Source organism: Microtus pennsylvanicus, chromosome 18 (genome assembly GCF_037038515.1).
Source record: "Microtus pennsylvanicus isolate mMicPen1 chromosome 18, mMicPen1.hap1, whole genome shotgun sequence".
Lineage (NCBI taxonomy): Eukaryota > Metazoa > Chordata > Mammalia > Rodentia > Cricetidae > Microtus > Microtus pennsylvanicus.
In genome coordinates, this window is record NC_134596.1 from 2,845,578 (window position 1) to 2,865,176 (window position 19,599).

At 55.8% G+C, this 19,599-nt stretch overlaps 2 protein-coding genes across 6 annotated transcripts in view; one reads left to right on the forward strand and one right to left on the reverse strand.

Annotated features, from left to right (window-relative positions):
• Positions 1-454: 454 nt before the first annotated feature.
• Fuz (fuzzy planar cell polarity protein) lies at positions 455-4,500 on the forward strand. Of its 3 annotated transcripts, XM_075953131.1 has the most exons (11): positions 455-907; positions 1,109-1,230; positions 1,333-1,417; positions 1,575-1,643; positions 1,800-1,904; positions 2,598-2,795; positions 2,886-2,981; positions 3,126-3,232; positions 3,300-3,364; positions 3,438-3,512; positions 4,246-4,500. In XM_075953131.1, the coding sequence occupies exons 1-11, from the start codon at positions 797-799 to the stop codon at positions 4,458-4,460; spliced, it is 1,248 nt and encodes a 415-aa protein (XP_075809246.1). In that variant the 5' UTR covers positions 455-796; the 3' UTR covers positions 4,461-4,500. The 3 variants fall into 3 exon arrangements, 1 of the variants encoding a protein (XP_075809246.1); XR_012908343.1 differs by lacking the exon at positions 3,300-3,364 and having other exon boundaries at positions 458-907; XR_012908344.1 differs by lacking the exons at positions 3,126-3,232; positions 3,300-3,364; positions 3,438-3,512; positions 4,246-4,500 and having other exon boundaries at positions 456-907; positions 2,287-2,795.
• Positions 4,501-4,510: 10 nt separating this feature from the next.
• The window catches only part of Ap2a1 (adaptor related protein complex 2 subunit alpha 1), a 33,159-nt gene continuing 18,070 nt past the window's right edge, over positions 4,511-19,599 (reverse strand). The window contains exons 5-24 of one of the 3 annotated variants that reach the window (XM_075953129.1): positions 14,935-15,064; positions 14,420-14,521; positions 12,187-12,295; positions 11,357-11,507; positions 10,888-11,056; positions 10,653-10,790; positions 10,201-10,383; positions 9,389-9,486; positions 9,029-9,260; positions 8,785-8,952; positions 8,540-8,700; positions 8,243-8,308; positions 7,921-7,977; positions 7,666-7,748; positions 7,449-7,538; positions 5,710-5,833; positions 5,504-5,620; positions 5,341-5,410; positions 5,081-5,215; positions 4,511-4,928 (exon numbers count right to left, since the gene is read on the reverse strand). In XM_075953129.1, coding sequence (XP_075809244.1) covers positions 4,851-4,928; positions 5,081-5,215; positions 5,341-5,410; positions 5,504-5,620; positions 5,710-5,833; positions 7,449-7,538; positions 7,666-7,748; positions 7,921-7,977; positions 8,243-8,308; positions 8,540-8,700; positions 8,785-8,952; positions 9,029-9,260; positions 9,389-9,486; positions 10,201-10,383; positions 10,653-10,790; positions 10,888-11,056; positions 11,357-11,507; positions 12,187-12,295; positions 14,420-14,521; positions 14,935-15,064 — 2,461 coding nt within the window. In that variant the 3' untranslated portion in view covers positions 4,511-4,850. Of the gene's footprint in view, positions 4,929-5,080; positions 5,216-5,340; positions 5,411-5,503; positions 5,621-5,709; positions 5,834-7,254; positions 7,539-7,665; positions 7,749-7,920; positions 7,978-8,242; positions 8,309-8,539; positions 8,701-8,784; positions 8,953-9,028; positions 9,261-9,388; positions 9,487-10,200; positions 10,384-10,652; positions 10,791-10,887; positions 11,057-11,356; positions 11,508-12,186; positions 12,296-14,419; positions 14,522-14,934; positions 15,065-19,599 lie in introns of those variants that run through there. The other 2 variants (XM_075953130.1, XM_075953128.1) reach the window with 2 other exon arrangements.

Below are 19,599 nucleotides of genomic sequence, written 5' to 3' on the forward strand. Positions count from 1 at the left end.
ACTATGAAGATGATAGTACAATAATCATATTTGTAACAATCTGTCCTTATCCTTGGTGCTCACTTCTATTGTTTCATGGAATGAGGTTTTCAGTACTTTGACTTTTTTCTACGCGATACACCATCACGAGCATGAATTCATTACAGAAATAATGTGGTTTTTATGACTTTGGAAAAGAAAGGCTTTCTTTTCTTTGCTTCTTCTTTTTTTTTTTTTTAATAGCAAAAACAGCCAGTTCGTTTCGTGGTTACTAGGCAACACTGCCCGGATCAAACCACTCTGAAAAAGGGAGAGGGAGATGCACATTATTCTGAATGGTAGTCGCTAGGCAATGCCTGAACATACCGCCATCTTTGATTGGGGCAAGGTATGCACTACGGAATGAAAAAGCCACTCAGACTGTGGTTGCCAGGCAATGTCTTAGCACTGTCGTCATCTTCAACCTGCTTGTTGTTTGGAAAAAAAAATAGCATGTAAATTATTACAGCACACATGAAGATTGGCACCATCACCATCTTCAAGCTATCGTCTTCTTTCTCGTTATACAAAGGATGTGATGCTGTCCAGGAGCAATTTGAGCGCTTGGCAAGCACTGCTTGTCGCCATCTTTGTTAGGGTCAGGATGACTTCCGACTAGCGCGGAATACACTCTAACCCGGTTGGTGAGCCTGAGTTGAGAAAGGCGGGAGTTTGGTCACCTCGCTTCGCCCTCTGGCGGCTCCAGCCAGCGGGTCGGTCGGCTTTAGTAGCGCAGGCTCCCGGACCCACACCGAAGACCCCCGGGGGTGGCTTCCAAATGGGGGAGGAGGGGCCGGGAAGCACGGTTCACCTGCTGTGCCTCGCGGCCTCCAGCGGGGTCCCCCTGTTCTGCAGGAGCAGCGGTGGCGGCGCCCCCTCCCGTCAACAGGTGGGGCGTTGAACTCCTGCACCTAACTAGGGGTTTGGGAAGCTGGGACTGCACACCTCGCAGGGAGTAGATGCCGGGGGCCTTCAGCCTGATTTCCCACAGGAGGACTTTGGGGGCGTGTGGGGGAGGCTGCAGAGCGGGACACCGGGTGTCAGGCGGGAGGGATTCGGCGGTCCTACCGTGTTTCCCACTCCTTCTCAGCTTCCTTTCTCTGTCATCGGCTCCCTCAATGGAGTCCACATGTTCGGGCAGAATCTGGACGTGCAGCTGAACTCTGCGAGAACGGAAGGCACAACTGTGGTGTGGAAGAGCTTCCATGACAGGTCCCTTGTTCCGTCTTGTTCCATGATCCTGTCCGCAGTGCAGACAGAGCTGGCCGACTCCGCGGTCCTGGGCTCATTCTCGTTTCTCCGTTCACCCCACAGCATCACCCTCATCCTTCTGTCATCTGAGGAGGGCACCTCCGAGCTGAGGCTAGAAAGAACGCTCCACATGGTGTTTGGGGCCATGGTGAGACGCGAGAGCTGCTCTCAGCCCCTTTCCCTCCGTACAAACCTGGGTGTCCAGGTGCCAGGGAACCAGCAGCCCCTACTTCACACACGGGATCCCAGGCCTGATCCTCCTCTCTCCTGTACTAAGGTCCCGTTCTCCCACGTGACTCTTCTAGGTTCTCATTGTGGGACTTGAGGAGCTGACCAACATCCGGAACGTAGAGAGATTGAAGAAAGAACTGAGGGTGAGGCTGTGGGACGTGAGTGCAGTCAGATCCCTAAATCGTGCCTGTTTGTCTGGGACTAATCCCCAGTAGGCCCTAGGACATCTTGGGGAGCTTGGTGTTCCACCCTGGGGCTGGCCCCGCTGGGTCCTAGATTTACCCCTTTCCCCCTGCCAGGCCAGCTACTGCCTCATCGACAGCTTCCTGGGGAACGCGGAGCTCATTGGGGACCTGACCCAGTGTGTGGACTGTGCCATTCCTCCCGAGGGCTCCCTCATGCAGGTACTGGAGCGGCTACGGCTACAGACGAATGTCTCCGCGGTTCTGGACAACACCCAGCTCCCTCTTACCACTCTGGGGCTTTACCTGGAGCTTTACCTGGAGCTCCTAAGAGAACTTTCTTCACCAGACTCCATCCTGACCACCCCCCTTCTACTCCCTCTAGACAAGCTCCCTTCTCCTCGGCCTAGTGTCCCAAGGTTCGCTGGTGGTCGCCAAATCGTGGTGACCTCCATAAGTCAGTTTTAACATCCTCAAGGGTTTCAAGCAGCCTCCAACTTCCCAGGTCCCAACCTCGAAGGGACCAGATTCCAGTCTCCCTCCTGCCAGGTGGCCTGACCTCTCTCAGCTTCCACAGGTCATGAACTGGGCCTTGTCTCTGCAGGTAATGGGGATCAAACGGTAGCTGTTGTTGAAATGATGACAGAGGAGCCTGTCAGCCCAGCTCCTCTGGAGGCTGAGAAAGAAGATGCACAGTTGGAGGGCAGCCTGGGCAACAGTGTGGCTTGGCTGTGCTGAGCAACATGCCCAGGGCCTTAAGTTACTTTTCCATTACTGAGGACAGAGGTGTGTGACTCAGGAGCTTGCTGGCCTGACATACTGGAGTCCACTGGTCCGGTGGCTGCTCTTCCACTCCAGGCCCAGGTCGAGAGGTCCCTCCTTGCTTTATGACTCCTAGTCTACTCCCCTCACCAGGAAACCCTCTTAGGGTTCGCGGAGGCCACTGGCACGGCCTTTGTCAGTCTGTTGGTATCAGGCCGAGTGGTGGCAGCGACCGAGAGCTGGTGGCGCCTGGGCATGCCAGAAGCTGTGCTGCTCCCTTGGTTGGTGGCGTCCCTGCCACCTCAGACCGCTCGCGACTACCCGGTGTACCTGCCCCATGGGAGCCCCAAGGTGAGTGAGGGGGGGCGGGGGCGGGGCTGAGGCGGTGCCTCCAGCGGGCGGGGCCGGGCCGTGTTTAGCTCCACCTTGCACCTTCTGCAGGTCCCGCATAGGCTGTTGACCTTAACGCTGCTGAAGGGTCTGGAGCTGTGTCTGCTGTGTGGGCCGCGCCCGCCCCTCGGCCAGCTGGATCCACAGGTGAGGACAGTTGAGCTGCTGCCCCCAGCACGAGCCTTCCTGAGCGCCATGCCACCTGCTGCAGTCCCTCGCCAACCAGGCTCCACTAGGTATGGAGTCCTCCCCACCCCTAGCCCCACCTCACACTGCTCACGCCTCCTGCAGCTGTTGGAACGCTGGTGGCAGCCGCTGTTGGAGCCCCTCCGGGCCTGCCTGCCACTGGGCCCTAGGGCGCTGCCCGAAGGGTTCCCGCTGCACAGTGACATCCTTGGGTAAGGCTCGGTGGTGGGGTGCAGGGTGGAGTGGGCGGGCCATTGGCCTGATAGTGCCTTTCCCCAGCCTGCTGTTGCTCCACTTGGAACTGAGACGCTGCCTCTTCACTGTGGCGCCTTCACCAGATAAAGGTGCACAGGGAAGCGGCGGGTGAGAGGGCCGTGAGCCAGGGGCCACCTAGTCACGTCGCTCATTTTTCTCTAGAGCCTTCCCCTGAGCAGCGCCGGCGCCTCCTTCGAAACTTCTACACTCTGGTGGCTACCACACACTTCCCACCAGGTAGGCATGGATCCCACATGGTGGACTCGCCCTGAAGCAGAGAACCCAGCATACGCCTGAACTGCCCTGGTCGGTCTTAGTACTGAATTCTGGGCCCTTCTCCAGTCAGCTTTCACAGGAAGGCCTGGTTCTGACCGGGCATTTGTCCCACATATGCCATTTCAGCCCCGGGTGGGCCAGGACAGGACAGCCGTGAGTCTGCAGCTGCTGGCCTGTGCTGTAGTGCCTCAGAAACGAGGACGCAGGGCTTCATCCTACAGCAGGGCCATCACCAGTTCTGTTGATCCCAGTGCAAGCAAGGCCAAATGGCAGCACTCAATCAGCCATTCCTGTCACCCTCCGCGGTGCCGGGCAGAACTCTGCTCAAGCTGAAGGGAGTAAGGATCCTGCAGACTCCACACTGGGAAGTTGTCCCAGGTCCCTAAAGCCCCAAGGGACAGAAGCAGGGGCTGATGGTGCCCAGCAGATAAAGATTTCTCAAGTGTGCACACTAGGAGGCCTACACTGGGGAGAGTGGGCTGCGATCCTCAGGAGGGTGACAGCGGTGTCTCTGATGTCAACTAATGTTAGAACTGTCTGGGCTCACACGCAAACCGGAGGAAAGCAGCCAGGCTAGGTGGGAAGAGGATGATCTGGGAAGGAATGTGCTGGCTGAGGCGCGCTGGGCGCTCTGAACTGTGGCTTCCAAGCCTGTAGCTGTGCTGCTCACCCAGCCCTCCCCTTCCTTTCCCAGAACCAGGGCCTGCAGAGAAAGAAGAGGATGCAGCCCACCCAGCCCAGAGGCCCAGAGCTTGCTACCTTGTGCTAGGGCCAGGCATGGGGTGGCAGCTGGTGGCTCTGCAGCTAGGGCTGCGGCTGCTACTGTTGATGCTGTCTCCCCAGAGCCCCACCCATGGGCTGCGAAACCTTGCCACCCACACTCTACAAGCCCTTACCCCGTTCCTTTGATCACGCAGGGGGTGGGCAGTCAATAGATGGGGTAATATTAGCGTCTCTCTGTTTATTCTCTCACAATAATACACGCCCCAGATGGGGAGAGGGAGGGAGGGTGGGCAACAATGGGGGGGAGGGGAGGAGGTACCCACTTCTCTGGCTCCTCTCCCCTCTGTGCTCCGGGGGACAAGGGAGGGAGGGTGCTTCCCTTGACCCCCCCCAGAATGTAAACAGCAGCAGATGAACAAAACTAAAAATACAAAAGGCCAGAGGAAGCTCAGGCAGGCCTCCACCCCTGGGGTCTTCGCTGTCACCACTGGAGGTCTCCTCGCTGCCCCCTCCACCACAGCTGCCTCCATCCCAGGGCTGCCTGGCACTGGCCACATCCCAGAGCAAGTCCAGGGCTCAGAACTGCTGGGCCAGCAGCTCACACAAGTGACGGGAGACAGGCTCTTTGCTGGTGCGCAGGGTCAGGCGGTACATCTGTGTGGAGATGGCAGCCATGAGATGAGGGCGCCCAAGAAGAGGGTCAGAGAAGTCAGGTCGGTGAAGATGGAAGACAAGTGAGAGGCACAGGAAGGAGGGTTGGGTACAAGGAATGTGGGGGCACAGCGAGGTCCTCCTTCATCACTCACTTGGGCCTGGGCATTGGGCTCCAGCCGAAGCAGACACCCCACCTGCAGGGCTTTCGTCTGGATGATTCCAGCACCCACGAAGTTCTCAGGGTTAGGGTCCACATTGTCCAGTAGAGCAGAGCCAAACCCCAGAAGCTAAAGAGGGATGGGTATTGAAGCAGAGCGGAGAAGCCTCTAGGCTACCCCAGATCAAACCCTCATGGGGGAAAACTGGTCTATCCAGTGGCCAGCACCCAGTAAATGCCCTGCCTCTCTCTCACCTTGGCCTTAGTAACTTCAGCATCCATAGGGTGGTTGGCTTTGAATATTTTCTGTGCTTCCTGCAGGGGGCTGGCAGGTTGAAAGCACCGTCAGGCCCAGGAGACTCTGCCCGGCCCCACCCCACCCCTCAGCCCCTCTCCACCTTTCAACCCCGCCCCTCACAGGCTCAGCTGCTTCCAGCGCTGGAAAAAGTCTTGGGCAGCCATCTCTGTGGGCTGGAAGAATTTGTTGATGGTCACTGGTAGCTTCAGAGTGAGGGACTGGGCGGTGCCACCGTACCTGAACAGATGAGAGCAGCTCACCAGGCCCCATCCCTGAAGACCCGCCTCACTGCCCCCCACCCCCACACTTTGCTCCCTCCCACTCACCGGAAGCGCACCGACAGCAGCGGAGGTGTCAGGAAGTCTCGCAGACACTCGATGTTGAGCACCTGCTGCACCTGGGCGCCACCGTCCACTTGCGCGGCCACACGCTTCGTCTGCACCACCAGCTGTGGCCACGGAGTTAAGGAGGCCAGGGACAAGGGTGGCTCAGAGGGTCAACCGCAGACGCACAGACTTCCTCCTGTGACATCTGGGACACCCAGGGATCTCCAGTGGGTGACAAACCACACGGATCATGGTGGGCAAGATAGGATTTTCTTAGCCTCAGGTGCAAACCAGGTACATGTAAGATGTCCTGAGGAGCTGAGAGACCACCCACCGTTAGAACATGTGTCTTAGTAGCAGTGGTCACACACCCAGATGGAAGTAATCAGTGTCACCTCTGTGCTCAGGCCTGACTTCACGTCAACAACATGTACAAGGTTGGCTGGTACCTACACCCTGCCCGCCCTGCCCTACTTCAGACATAAAACTGTCTGCCCTGGGTTCTGGAAAGGCTGGTCAACAAAGCAGAGGGTGATGAACTAGCTGTTCTGGTCTCACACATGTGGACTGAGGACAATATAGAAAAAGAGGGGGGCTGGATCTGCCATACACCTTCCAGAACATCCCAACTGCTCTTTCAAAATGGCGCAGGAAGCCAGGTTTGCTGGTGCACACCTATAATCCCAGCACTTGGCAGGCACAGGCAGGGCCAGTTCAATCTGTAGAGTAAGCGGAGGCCACCCTAGGCTACACAAACAGCTTCAAAAACAACCATCGGTCCTCCTAGCAGAAGGAAGGAGAGCTACTTTTCCTGGAGGAAGGTTAGGAGGCAGGTCACGCAGCTGAGGTGCTGCGGGCCGGCAGAGTGCGGCATTCTTGGTTAACCTGACTGCAGGAGCCTCTAGCCCCATGGCACATGCCACACACAGACATCAGCAAAGGTAAGGTGCTGGCAGGGTAGCTGGGGTGTTGGAAGTCATATGTTCTCTACAGTGGGTTACAGGGTAGCTGGGGTGTTGGAAGTCATTATGTTCTCTACAGTGGGTTACAGGGTAGCTGGGGTGTTGGAAGTCATTATGTTCTCTACAGTGGGTTACAGGGTAACTGGGGTGTTGGAAGTCATATGTTCTCTACAGTGGGTTACAGGGTAGCTGGGGTGTTGGAAGTCATTATGTTCTCTACAGTGGGTTACAGGGTAGCTGGGGTGTTGGAAGTCATTATGTTCTCTACAGTGGGTTACAGGGTAGCTGGGGTGTTGGAAGTCATTATGTTCTCTACAGTGGGTTACAGGGTAGCTGGGGTGTTGGAAGTCATTATGTTCTCTACAGTGGGTTACAGGGTAACTGGGGTGTTGGAAGTCATATGTTCTCTACAGTGGGTTACAGGGTAGCTGGGGTGTTGGAAGTCATTATGTTCTCTACAGTGGGTTACAGGGTAGCTGGGGTGTTGGAAGTCATTATGTTCTCTACAGTGGGTTACAGGGTAGCTGGGGTGTTGGAAGTCATTATGTTCTCTACAGTGGGTTACAGGGTAACTGGGGTGTTGGAAGTCATATGTTCTCTACAGTGGGTTACTGTCATTTGTCCCTGGGCAGAGAGGCCTACCTACTATGCAAACAGTCTTAAAGTGACATGTGCCTAACTCCGAGTGACGGGCTGAACAGGCATGGAGCCGAGTGTCGCTTCCCAGAGGACTACAGGGGTGGGGTGGGCACTCTCTGGGCCAAGAGCAGAGGATATGAGTCTGCAGGTCTCCGGGGTGCACCACAGTGGGCGAGAAGTTCTGGAACTGCACCGAAGTCTTGTTACCATAGAACAGGTACATCCGGCCTGCAGCGGGTGGGTGAAGGCTCCATCCAAGCTCCCCTGTTTCCATACCCTGCCACCAGCCCAGCCAGGGGGTGCTGCCAAAAACCCACCCCTCCAGTACCCTCCCCTCCGGGCCACCAGGACACACCCAGGTTCTGCCGGAACTCGGACTTGACTCCAATCTGCAGCAGCTGGTTCTCAAACAAGACCCCACTATTCTTACACACGAACCTGGCGGGGTGGCGGGAGTCAGGATGGCAGGGTGGGGGAGTCAGGATGGCAGGGTGGGGGAGTCAGGACGGCAGGGTGGGGGAGTCAGGACACCAGTGTGGGGGAGTCAGGATGGCAGGGCTCCTGGCCGCCCAGCTCTCCCTACTCCCCTTCCCACTTCTCCAGGACTCACTTGTTGAGCAGTTCATCGGCTTCTGGGATGGGAGGGCCTATGTCCTCAGGACCTGGGCTGGGGAGAGGAAGAAGTGGCACGCACAGGGGCTTGGGGGCCTGAGGTAATCAGGCTAGGCAACACTCTCTTGGAAGGTAGATTCCCCAGAACCCACAGGCCGAGCTTTCCCCAGAGACCCTCAAGAATGGGAGTGGGACCCTGGCAGAGGGATCTCCCAAGGACCCCAACTTCCACTGTTTTCTAACCTCTGCCAGTCATCAGAAACCCCTGAAGCCCGCCCTGGGGACCTCCATCAACCCCATAGCCAGAGGCCACCCCTTACTCAGCAGCTGGAGCTGGGTCAGCCAACAAAGCCATGGGGCTCTCAGGGGCAGGGGGCTCCAGCTCGCTGGGCCATCCAATCCCAGAGCAGACAGAGAAGACAGGTGTGGCAGGCAGCCAATCCCAGAGAGGCAGCAAGAGGGCCAGGGAAAGAGAGGCAAGAGGGTTCAGAAGGAAGAGTGGGCTGAGACTCAGCTACGGGGAAAGGACAGCACAGGGCAGCTAGGGCAGCAAAGTCCAGAGTGGCAGGCAGAGGCTGGGGACAGCAGGGAGACGGAAGGACAAGGACAGGAGGTACCTGAGGAAGGCCTCCTCAGGGGTAGGCCCCAGGCTGGGCTGTGCAGTGGGGCCATCAGAGAAGACATCCACCAGCAGGTTCCCACCTACAGGAACTGAAGGTGCAGCAGGGGGAGGGGCTGCCCGCAGCCCCAAGAGGTCCGCGGAGGGGGAGGGCGTGGACTGCAATTAAGGCAAGAGAGGGTTAGGTGACAGGACAAGGGGCAGGGGACCCAACCTAGCCATGTGGACCATAGCTGGACTCACCACGGTACTGGGGGTGGGTTCCACACCCCCATTGATGTCATTGTTGCTGGTGTCCCTACGACTGTCATCCAGGGCACTGGCTGCCCCAGGGCCCTTCTTGCGCTTCAGCTTGGCCAGGATGGATGACTCACGCTCGGGAAATGGGGGCATTTCTTCCAGCACAGTAGCCTGTGGGCAGGATGGGAGGTTAGGGGCACTTACGGCCCAAGAGGGTGGTCCCAGGGCGTGGGGCATGGGCTCTGACCAGAACATCGGTGCTGGCGACTGAGCTGAGGGTGAGGTACTCCACCGCCCGCTGCTGGAGCTCCACGTCGGCATTGCGCAGCTGGGAGCCGGCACGCAGCACGCCCTGGATGGTGGCCTTGGTCTCGGGGAAAAGGTTGATGAACTTGATGTAGGTGGACAGCAGCAGGGCACGGGTGGCCACGCTGCACAGGTGGAACTTGGAGTGCAGCAGCGAGAACTGCACAGGCGGGCTGTGGAGAGGTGAAGTCAGCACACACGCCCCGTCACCCGTCTCCCAGGTGGACAACTGAAACGCGCTGCGAGGGTTCCTAGGAACCTCATCATTCCTAAGAGGTCCCCCAGAATAAGGCTTCCTCACCTGGAGCGTGGGTCCCCAGCAATCAAGTTCCCAAACTCCCCAAGGATGTAGCCACCAACCTTCACCATGTTCTCATGGCACGCTGGGGCCTGGAGGGCCTGTGAAGGAACAGGGAGAGGAGCATGAGGACAAGGACAGAGGCCTGTGGGCAGTTAAGGGACAAGCCTGAACTCAGTGTCACAGTGTGACTCAGACCTCCCCCACACACTATGGTTTAGTGCGTGAACCCCAGTTGCTGATGCTGTTTGAGGAGGTCCTAGAAACTGTGGGAGGTGGAACTACCTGGAGAAGAGAGGGTAACAGGAAGTATGTTATCCTTGATTACTTCTTGCACAGCCATGATCAGCCTCCACACCAGGTTCTGTGTGTGCTCATGTGTACACAGGAGTTCAAGCCCGTGTCAGGCATCAGTCACTCTCCACCCTGAGACACAATCCTCTCACTGAACCTACAGTTCCTATCTGGGCTAGACTAGCTGGCCGGCAAACCCCAAGAACCTGCCTGTCTCTGTCCCATAGTGCTGGAGTTACAGCCACACACAGCCGCGTCAGCTTAAGTCAGACTCTCCTGACTGCACAGCAGGCGCCCACCCAGCCCTAGCCACACGTCTGCGGCCACACATGCCTTCCTGTCGTGACTGAACCCTCTGACCCTGTGGAGCACTGCACAGTGAGGGCCTGCTCTCCTATGATGTGTCCTCTGCACACCAGGAAGGTCCAGGGTTGCAGGTCCCTTCTGGTGGGGAATATTAATGCCTAGGTGCTTTTGACTGGCAGTTGAGTTCCATCATGGTCAAAGTGAAGAATGCTAACCTCAAACACTGTCTTGGCAGCATAACCCTGGACATCGTCACGGTTGGTGACGATCTGCAGCACTCGGTACCACACCTCCTCGCTCACATAGTCGCCCGCGATGCGGATGAGGTTGAGGATGGTGTCCACATACCAGCTGTAGTCCACTGCATACTTCTCGGCCAGGATGGCCACCTTCAGCACCTGTGGCAGAGGGAACGTGTGACTGGACGCCGATGCCCGCAGGAGGGTGACTACTGCCATTCCTGGAGCTCTGACCACTGTTGACCAAAGCCCCTCCCCAGTCTCATCCCTCAGACTTGGGATTCCTAACCTTAGTCTTCTTCTCTAAGCCCCAGAGGTCCTCCTTCCTTCTAAGGGGTCAGACCCCGGCCCTCCTCCCTTAGATTCTGTGGTCCAGGTCCTGGCTACTCCCTCACATCCAGGTGCCCAACCCTGGTCCCCAGACTCACAATCTCTTCTCGAATGGCATAGTCAGCAGTCTCCAGGTACCGCAGCATCTCTGACACAATTTGCTTGGCATTGCTCCGGTCACACATGGCATATAGGAGGTCGGCCGCCCTCTGCCTCACGCTGACATCCCGCTCCGTCTGAGAAGAGCAGGACCAAGCTGGGGTCTAAACTGCACTGGGCCCATTGTAGGGCCACCAAGCACCTGGCCACTCTGAGTGGGGCAGGGGGCCGCACCTTGAGGGCATTAATGACGGTATCAATGTGGGTCTTGACAGCCTCATGGGAGAACTCAGAGCTGGCCAGCGTGCACATGCTCTCCAGGGCCAGGTATCGCAGGTTCGTCTCCCGGTGCTGCAGGAACTGGCCCAGCTGGTTACAGGCGCGAACCAGGAGGTTGGGCTCACTGCCAAGCACAAGTGAAGTACAGATGGAGATGGGACATGAACTGCTCCATCTCAGAGCTCCCTGAGGATCCAGGACCTCCCTTCTGCTCACTCCAACATCCTGTTCTGACCCTCCTAGACATCTGGGCTCATCTGCACTCCAGTGGGGAACACAGTCAGCAGGAACTACCCTGGGTTTCAACTGCAGGAGTGAACCCACAAGATAAGCAGCAACTCTGCACACACCTCAGGAGCATTTCACACCTCTGTCCCCTTCCGAGCAAGGATCCCAGGCCCCAGTCTCTTCCCCACCCACGCACCTGTCGTAGTGGATGATGAGGCTGATGGTCTCAAAGAGGATGGCGTTCTTGGCGTTGGAGTGCTGCACCTTCTTGGACTTGGGGGGCTCCTGGGCTTTGTTGAGCACAGTCTCGAGACACTCCACTAGCCGCCCTTTCACAGCCGCGTCCTCTGGGGAAGGGGGGGTAAGTGGCTGAGCTGCTCTCTGCCCAGTGGTCCCCAAGTCTGCAGCCTGCTCCAGCCCTCACCTCTGTGGGAGGGGTCCAGCTACCTTTAAACTGTGCAGTCCCAGGCTGGGCCTTTGCCTTCTATCTATTTCCAGGTCTAGGCTCCACCCACCCACACTGACCCTGCTGGGAATGAGCCTGTTTCCTCTTCAGCTGCACTGATGCTCCTAAATTTCACACGCACCAGGGGTTATGAGGGTTTGAGGTTTTTCTTTGTTTGGCTTTTCTTTTTTTTGGGGGGGGGGACAGTGTTTCTCTGTGTAGTTCTGACTGTTCAGGAACTCACTTTGTAGACCAGGCTGGCCTTGAACTCAGAGTGTTGGGATTAAAGGCTTGGGCTACCACCGCCCAGCTCAAAGATTACGTGAGTTTAACAGAAACAAAACTGATCAGCATCCCATGCTGTGGTAGAGGGACGCTAGCCAGACGACAGCTGCATGAAACAGTTGCCAGGGATTCTAGTGGGGCACCCCGGGCCAGCTCTGGCCGTGATCCTCTCCTCTGCAAAGCACGCATGGTACCTAGCATGAGAGAGGGCTACGAGAAGGAAATGGGCCCAGTTGTGCCACCCAGGGCACCAGGCCGTCACCCCCACAGCCTCGCTGGCAGCCCACAGGCCTCACCTGGCGGTGGGTAGCACTGCAGTAGCCGCAGCAGCTTCACAGAGAGCCAGGGCGCAGGAACGAAGTAATAGGTGTAGTCCTGGAGGTCGGTGGAGGCGGAGGAGACGATCTGCAGAAGGGGATAGTGGGTGGGACAAGGAGGGACATGCTCACACAGGGCACCATGAGAGCCAGGTTTTACAGAAGGGGAGACCAAGGCTTGGATAGAGTGTGGCCTGAGGGTGAGGTCAGAACTAAGCCTGAGATTGGTGAACCTTTGTTTTTGAACTAGAGTTCCACTAAATAGCCCAGGCTGGTCTCATGCAAGACCCCCAGCATGCTTGCATTGTGCTCCAATATCTGACTCTGAATGTTCCAAGTAATGCTGGTGGCAGTGGATGGTGGTGACAGTGGATGGTGGTGACGTGGATGGTGGTGACAGTGGATGGTGGTGACAGTGGATGGTGGTGATGTGGCTGGTGGTGACGTGGATGGTGGTGACGTGGATGGTGGTGACGTGGCTGGTGGTGACGTGGCTGGTGGTGACGTGGCTGGTGGTGACGTGGATAATGGTGACGTGGATGGTGGTGACGTGGATGGTGGTGACGTGGATGGTGGTGACGTGGATAATGGTGACGTGGATGGTGGTGACGTGGATGGTGGTGACGTGGATGGTGGTGACAGTGGATGGTGGTAACAGTGGATGGTGGTGACGTGGATGGTGGTGACAGTGGATGGTGGTGGCACAGTAAGTGGTAGTGAGGTGGATGGTGGTGACAGTGGATGGTGGTGACGTGGATGGTGGTGGCAGTAAGTGGTAGTGAGGTGGATGGTGGTGGCAGTGGATGGTGGTGACGTGGATGGTGGTGGCAGTAAGTGGTAGTGAGGTGGATGGTGGTGGCAGTGGATGGTGGTGACGTGGATGGTGGTGACAGTGGATGGTGGTGACAGTGGATGGTGGTAACAGTGGATGGTGGTGACGTGGATGGTGGTGACAGTGGATGGTGGTGGCACAGTAAGTGGTAGTGAGGTGGATGGTGGTGACAGTGGATGGTGGTGACGTGGATGGTGGTGGCAGTAAGTGGTAGTGAGGTGGATGGTGGTGGCAGTGTGTAACAGTCCCAAGGGCAGGTCAGAGCCTCTCCTGACTTATTCCTGGGCTCTACCTCCTCCATCAGCCCTTACTACCCTGGTTCCTGCATCATGAGTACCGTGGGAAACTACTGAAGAGTCTGGAGCTGGGTCTGATCCTTCCTAGGCCCCTGGTCCAACACAGGTCAGAAAGGGACACAGTGAAAGATCAAAAGATTGTATGACTGTTTCTCCTCAGGGTGACCTCCTATTCCACCTTGAAAATCCTTCTCCAAGCAGCTGGGCAGTGGTGGCGCACACCTTTAATCCCAGCACCCACCCCTGGGTGGCAGAGGCACACAGGTCTCTGTGAGTTTGAGGCCAACCTGGTCTACAGAGTGAGTTTTAGGACAGCCAGAGCTACAGAGAGAAACCCTGTCTGGGGCAATGGGACAAAACAATCAAACAAAGACCTCCTCTAGGAAGTCTTCCCCACAGCACTCTGTGCAACAGCATGACCATGTCTCCTCATCTCTGCTCCCTCTTGGGCCTGGCACCTGGCACATTCACATGTGTGGGAAATGAGGGGCTGGGGACAAAGTGAATGGTGGCACAGGTGTTCCTTTGCCCAAGGGTCTGAGATACTTCTGACCTCCCAGACAATATTTTGATTTTTCTGGTTGCCACCTGAGAAGCTCTCCCGGCTCCCAGATTGGGCTAGGACCCCTCTCAGAAACCCATGATGCTGAGCTTCCTCCATGACACACAGCCTTCCTGGCAGCCGGTCACTGAGACACCATCCCTGTCATGTTCTCCCCTCCCAGCAGGATGGCCCCTTCAGGTCTGATTCAGACACAGAAAGGCCCAGGGTGCTTTGAGGACAGTGAGGTGGCAAGAAGAAAAGAAAGAACAGGAAGACAAAGAGAAAAGAGCAGACGGCTTTGGGATGCTTGGCGGCTCCAGCTCCTGCTCTCAACACCTCAGCCACAGCAGCCAAGCTGCACACAGCACTGGTGTCAGCCCCCGCAGCATGGAGGAAAAGCTGAGAAGTGAAGGCATTTGACTGCAGCTGCAGTCTGGATGAAGCCAATGCAGACAAGCGCAGGCTGATTGCCTTCTGGGGAAAGGAGGAGGGACAGAGGTGGCCCTCCCACAGCAATGTGAGAGCACAGAGCACACTCACCCGGCTCAGGCGAGACACAGCCAGGGAGATACAGGTCTTAAAGTCGTCTGGATTCTTCTTACAGAGACAGGTGATAAGGCTGACAGCGGCTGTGACCACTCCCTGCAGAGAGCACAGGCATGAGGGCCAGGATGGGGATGGGCAAACACAAGGACACTCAGGTAGGGGCAAGAAGTGTACAAGGGTGACTGTGCTTCAGGTGAAGGGTAAAGAGATCTCACAGAACAGATTCACTGGGAGTCACTGTGAAGGCCCTGGCATCAGGGTAAGTCAGGAGTAAGGAGCACAGTCAGGGTATTGGGAATCTCAGGTGGCGCAAGAGTCAGGCCTTTCATAGAGGCAAGTAATGGGCCTTGCTAGGGCTCAGAGATGGGGACAGTCCCTGGCAGCGAAGGAGATGTCGGGGAGGTAGGAAGGTTTCTAGAAAACTGGGCAGGTGACAGGCTCTGGGGACACAGCACCAGGGAAGAGAGCAGGGCAGGGGCTGCAGGCACTCGGGGCACCGGGCGCCTTACCATGTGCTGGTCGTTGAGCAAGTGCACTACACGCGCTGTCCACTCGCCCATGGGCACCAGGTCAGGAGACGCCTTGTAGAGCCGAAGCAGGCACAGGGCTGCACTTTGCTTCACGCTGTCCATGCTGTCTCTGTGGGGACAGCACAGAGATTTGCCTACCTCCACCTCCCAAATACTGGGGTAAAGGCGTGTGACTCCACGGCCTGGCTGGGTCAGCTCAGGACCCTTCTCTACATCCTGACTGATGAGGGGCACCACCACCTCGTTTCTACGACCCTGCGGATGGGAACAGTGTGGTGGGCGCTAGGTGAACACCCTGCCATGGAGTTCATCCCCAGCCTGCTTCCATGTATCCACACCACACGTGACTGAAGGATTCCCTTGCCCTGCCCAGTTCCTGCCCAGACAGAAGACAGACCAAGGCACAGGCTCGGTGCAAACTGCACCACACACAGATGCAGCCAGGTAGAAAAGATGCGTACAGATGTAAGTCCAGACCCAGCCGACTTCGGGGGAGCAGGGAAAGGGGGAGTCAGAGGACAGGGAATGGCTTCCGTGGTGTCCTGCACATATCTGGTGCACATAAATTCACACAAGCACACACACACATAAAAATTGAATAAATAGCTGGGCGGTGGTGGCGCACTCCTTTAATCCCAGCACTCGGGAGGCAAAGCTACAGGGAAACCCTGTCTCGAAACACCAAAAAAAAAAAAAAAAAAAAAAAGTTCTAAATGCACAACAACCAAGATTTTAAAAAAATGAATAAATAAATATATTTAAAGGAGTGATAAGCTGTGGCTGGTGACACACACTTGCCATCCTAGCCCTAAGGAGGCTGAGGCAAGATGACAATAAATTCAAGACCAGTCTATAAACTACATAGTGAGTTCAAGGTCAGGCTGGTAATTGAACAGTACCTCCTCGCTCCTTCTTTTGAGACAGTCTCTCATCATGTAGCTCTGGCTAGCCTAGAACTCAGTAGGTATATTAGAGTAGCCTCAGATTCACATAAACCTGTCTGCCCTGTGGCCTGTGAGCTGGGAAAAACAGCACATGCCACGATGCCTGCAAGACAGGAGGCAAGAAAGGCGGTGGCTCAGTGGTTAGCAAACACTGCTCAGGATCCCAGTTCGCTCCCAGCCACCTTACTCCTGCTTCAGACTTCTGAGGACCTCTACTCAAGTACACAGAGACATATGTAAGATCCAGAACAAAACAACTCTGGAGATGTGTTTGGTAACTCACCCAAGTAATCCTAACATTTGTGAGACTGAACAGGAAGATTAGAAGTTTAAGGATAGCCGGGTGGTGGTGAATCCCAGCACTCGGGAGGCAGAGGCAGGTGGATCTCTGTGAGTTCAATGCCAGCCTGGTCTACAAGAGCTAGTTCCGGGACAGGCTCCAAAGCTACAGAGAAACCTTGTCTCAAAAAACAAAAAAAAAAAAAAAAAAAAAGGAGAAGAAGAAGTTTAAGGACAATTTGGGCTAAACAGGTCAGCCTATGACGGCTCTATGAGACTGTGTCCCCCAAAACAAACAAAGAAACAAACAAAATTCTGTCTCAAAACAACAATCAACCCAGCAGTTTGACTCCTAGGAACCAACACAAGAGCACTTCAGACAGCACTCAGATGAGAATAGCACATCTGCCAAAAGGTAGAGTTTGTGACAACCAATAAAACATGCTTTGTCCGGCGTGTGTGTGTGTGATGTGTGTGTAGTATAGTGTGTGTATGCGTGCGTGTGCATGTACACACCAGGGTGCATGCATGTGAGGACCAGAGGTCAACGCTGGCTAACCTCCTCCAGCGCTCAACCTTATTTCTCTGCTAGGTCTCTCACTGAGCCTGAGGCTCACTGATAAGGCTGGGCGCGCCCTTCTGTCCTGGCACAGCACGCCGCGGTTGGAGCTATAGAAGTGATGCTCAGCTATTTACATGGGCTTGTGGATTCCGGACGTGAGGTTCATGCTCGCACCACAAGCCCTTTCTCAACTGACCCGTTTCCCCAGCTCCATGCAGAAGTCTGACACCCACTACAGATGGACAAATTCGAAAACACTTTGCCAAGAAAAAGCCACCAGACCTCTTCATACAGACCTATGGGATAGATTAGTGATCTCCAAACGGGCATGGGGTACAGTGTGGAGACATGCTCAGACATTGCTCTCTCTGGCAGTGACTACACTGCTCTGGATTTAGGTAGTGGTGATGGATGCGCCCAAGATTACATTAAAAACCACTGCTCCATGTACAAGCAGCGGATTTGAGCTAGGCATGGTGGTACACGATTGTAGGGGAACCTCAGGAGGAGTGGCAGGATCCCCCAAATTCGACACCAGCTAGGACCACATTCTGAGATCTGCACAAAAGTAAACCAATAACAGGCATGGAATTATGCTGGGCAGCGTAGTGCACCATCACCCCAGTGTTCTAGAGTAGCGCACCATCACCCCAGTGTTCTAGAGCAGCGCACCATCACCCCAGTGTTCTAGAGCAGCGCACCATCACCCCAGTGTTCTAGAACAGCGCGCCATCACCCCAGTGTTCTAGAGCAGCGCACCATCACCCCAGTGTTCTAGAGCAGTGCACCATCACCCCAGTGTTCTAGAGCAGCGCGCCATCACCCCAGTGTTCTAGAGCAGCGCACCATCACCCCAGTGTTCTAGAGTAGCGCACCATCACCCCAGTGTTCTAGAGCAGCGCGCCATCACCCCAGTGTTCTAGAACAGCGCGCCATCACCCCAGTGTTCTAGAGCAGCGCACCATCACCCCAGTGTTCTAGAGCGGCGTGCCATTACCCCAGTGTTCTAGAGTAGCACACCATCACGGTAGCGCGCCATCACCCCAGTGTTCTAGAGCGGCGCACCATCACCCCAGTGTTCTAGAGCGGCACACCATCACCCCAGTGTTCTAGAGCGGCGCACCATCACCCCAGTGTTCTAGAGCAGTGCGCCATCACCCCAGTGTTCTAGAGCAGCGCGCCATCACCCCAGTGTTCTAGAGCAGCGCGCCATCACCCCCAGTGTTCTAGAGCAGCGCACCATCACCCCAGTGTTCTAGAGCAGTGCGCCATCACCCCAGTGTTCTAGAGCAGCGCACCATCACCCCAGTGTTCTAGAGCAGCGCACCATCACCCCAGTGTTCTAGAGTAGCGCACCATCACCCCAGTGTTCTAGAGCAGCGCGCCATCACCCCAGTGTTCTAGAACAGCGCGCCATCACCCCAGTGTTCTAGAGCAGCACACCATCACCCCAGTGTTCTAGAGCGGCACACCATCACCCCAGTGTTCTACAGTACCGCACCATCACCCCAGTGTTCTAGAGCAGCGCACCATCACCCCAGTGTTCTAGAGCACCGCACCATCACCCCAGTGTTCTAGAGGCGAAGAGCAGGAAGACTAGTCTAAGGTCATACTCAGCTACACACAGTGAGCTCAAGGCCAGCCTGGACTACAGTGGACCATTTAAAAAAAAAAAAGCAAATCAAACCAAAAGCAAAGAAGCGGTCATCCTGGGTTCCCTGTCTCAAACTTTTTTTGAGGTTAAAATTTTTTATGTTTATTTTTCGAGACAGGGTTTCTCTATGTAACAGTCTTGGCTGTACTGGAAATGAGTTTGTAGACCAGGCTGGCCTTTTTTGGTTTTTAAAGACAGGATTTCTTTGTATAGTCCTGGCTATCCTGGAACACACTCTGTAGACAAGGCTGGCCTCCAACTCACCTGCCTCTGCCTCCTTGGTGCTAGGATTAAAGGTGTGCGCCACCACCGACCAGTGCGGTTAAATTACTAACTAATCAATTAGGAGTCAGACAGGATCTGGCTACGCTGCTCAAGACAGGGTTGCTCTGTAGACCAGGCTAGCCTCAAACTCAGAGACTGCCTGGCTCTGCCTCCTGAGTGCTGGGATTAAAGGTGTGCACCACCACTGCCCAGCTATGGCCTTGAATTCTTAATCATCCTGCCTCAGTTTTCCAATGCTGGACAGCAGGTCTGCACCCGGACAGGACTTTCATCCTTTTCCGATTGTATGCCAGACCAAATACTGGCCCTGCCTGGACAAACCCACACTGGGACCCTCAGGACCCGCCTTCAGGCTACTTCTCTCCTTGGGCACTGCACACACACGGGATACACACATACAGGCAGAACACTCACACACAGAACAGCAGTACTAAGTCTTGGAGTGACCCTGAGACAGTGCTCAGTCTTGCCTGGCCTGCATCATTTCACAGGTGCAGCGGTCATACCTGCAATCTCAGCTTTAAGGAGGTGGGAGCTGGAGGATCAGTTCAAGACCAAGCTGGGCTACATGAAGTCCTGTTTCAAACAAACAAACAAACAAACAAACAAAAAACCAGGCTGGCAGCCAGCCTTGACTGCTGTATGCCAAGGATGAAGACAGGTAATTCTGCACACAGTTCCCAGGGGTGTTTATTTCTAGGTCACCCACACTTTGATGTGTGGCTTCCCACAGCTTCTACTAAGACAAGCTTTTCTCTGCTCCCAGAGGCTACATAGCTCCCCCAGATCCCTGCCTGAGCCCAGGTTTGTCAGGGTCGGCTGCTCCTGGCTGGCCTGTGTGGGCCTGTGCAGGCCTCATTAACTGACCAGTTCAAGACGCCATTAACCAATATGCTCTTGCTCCCTCATCCAAACTAAAG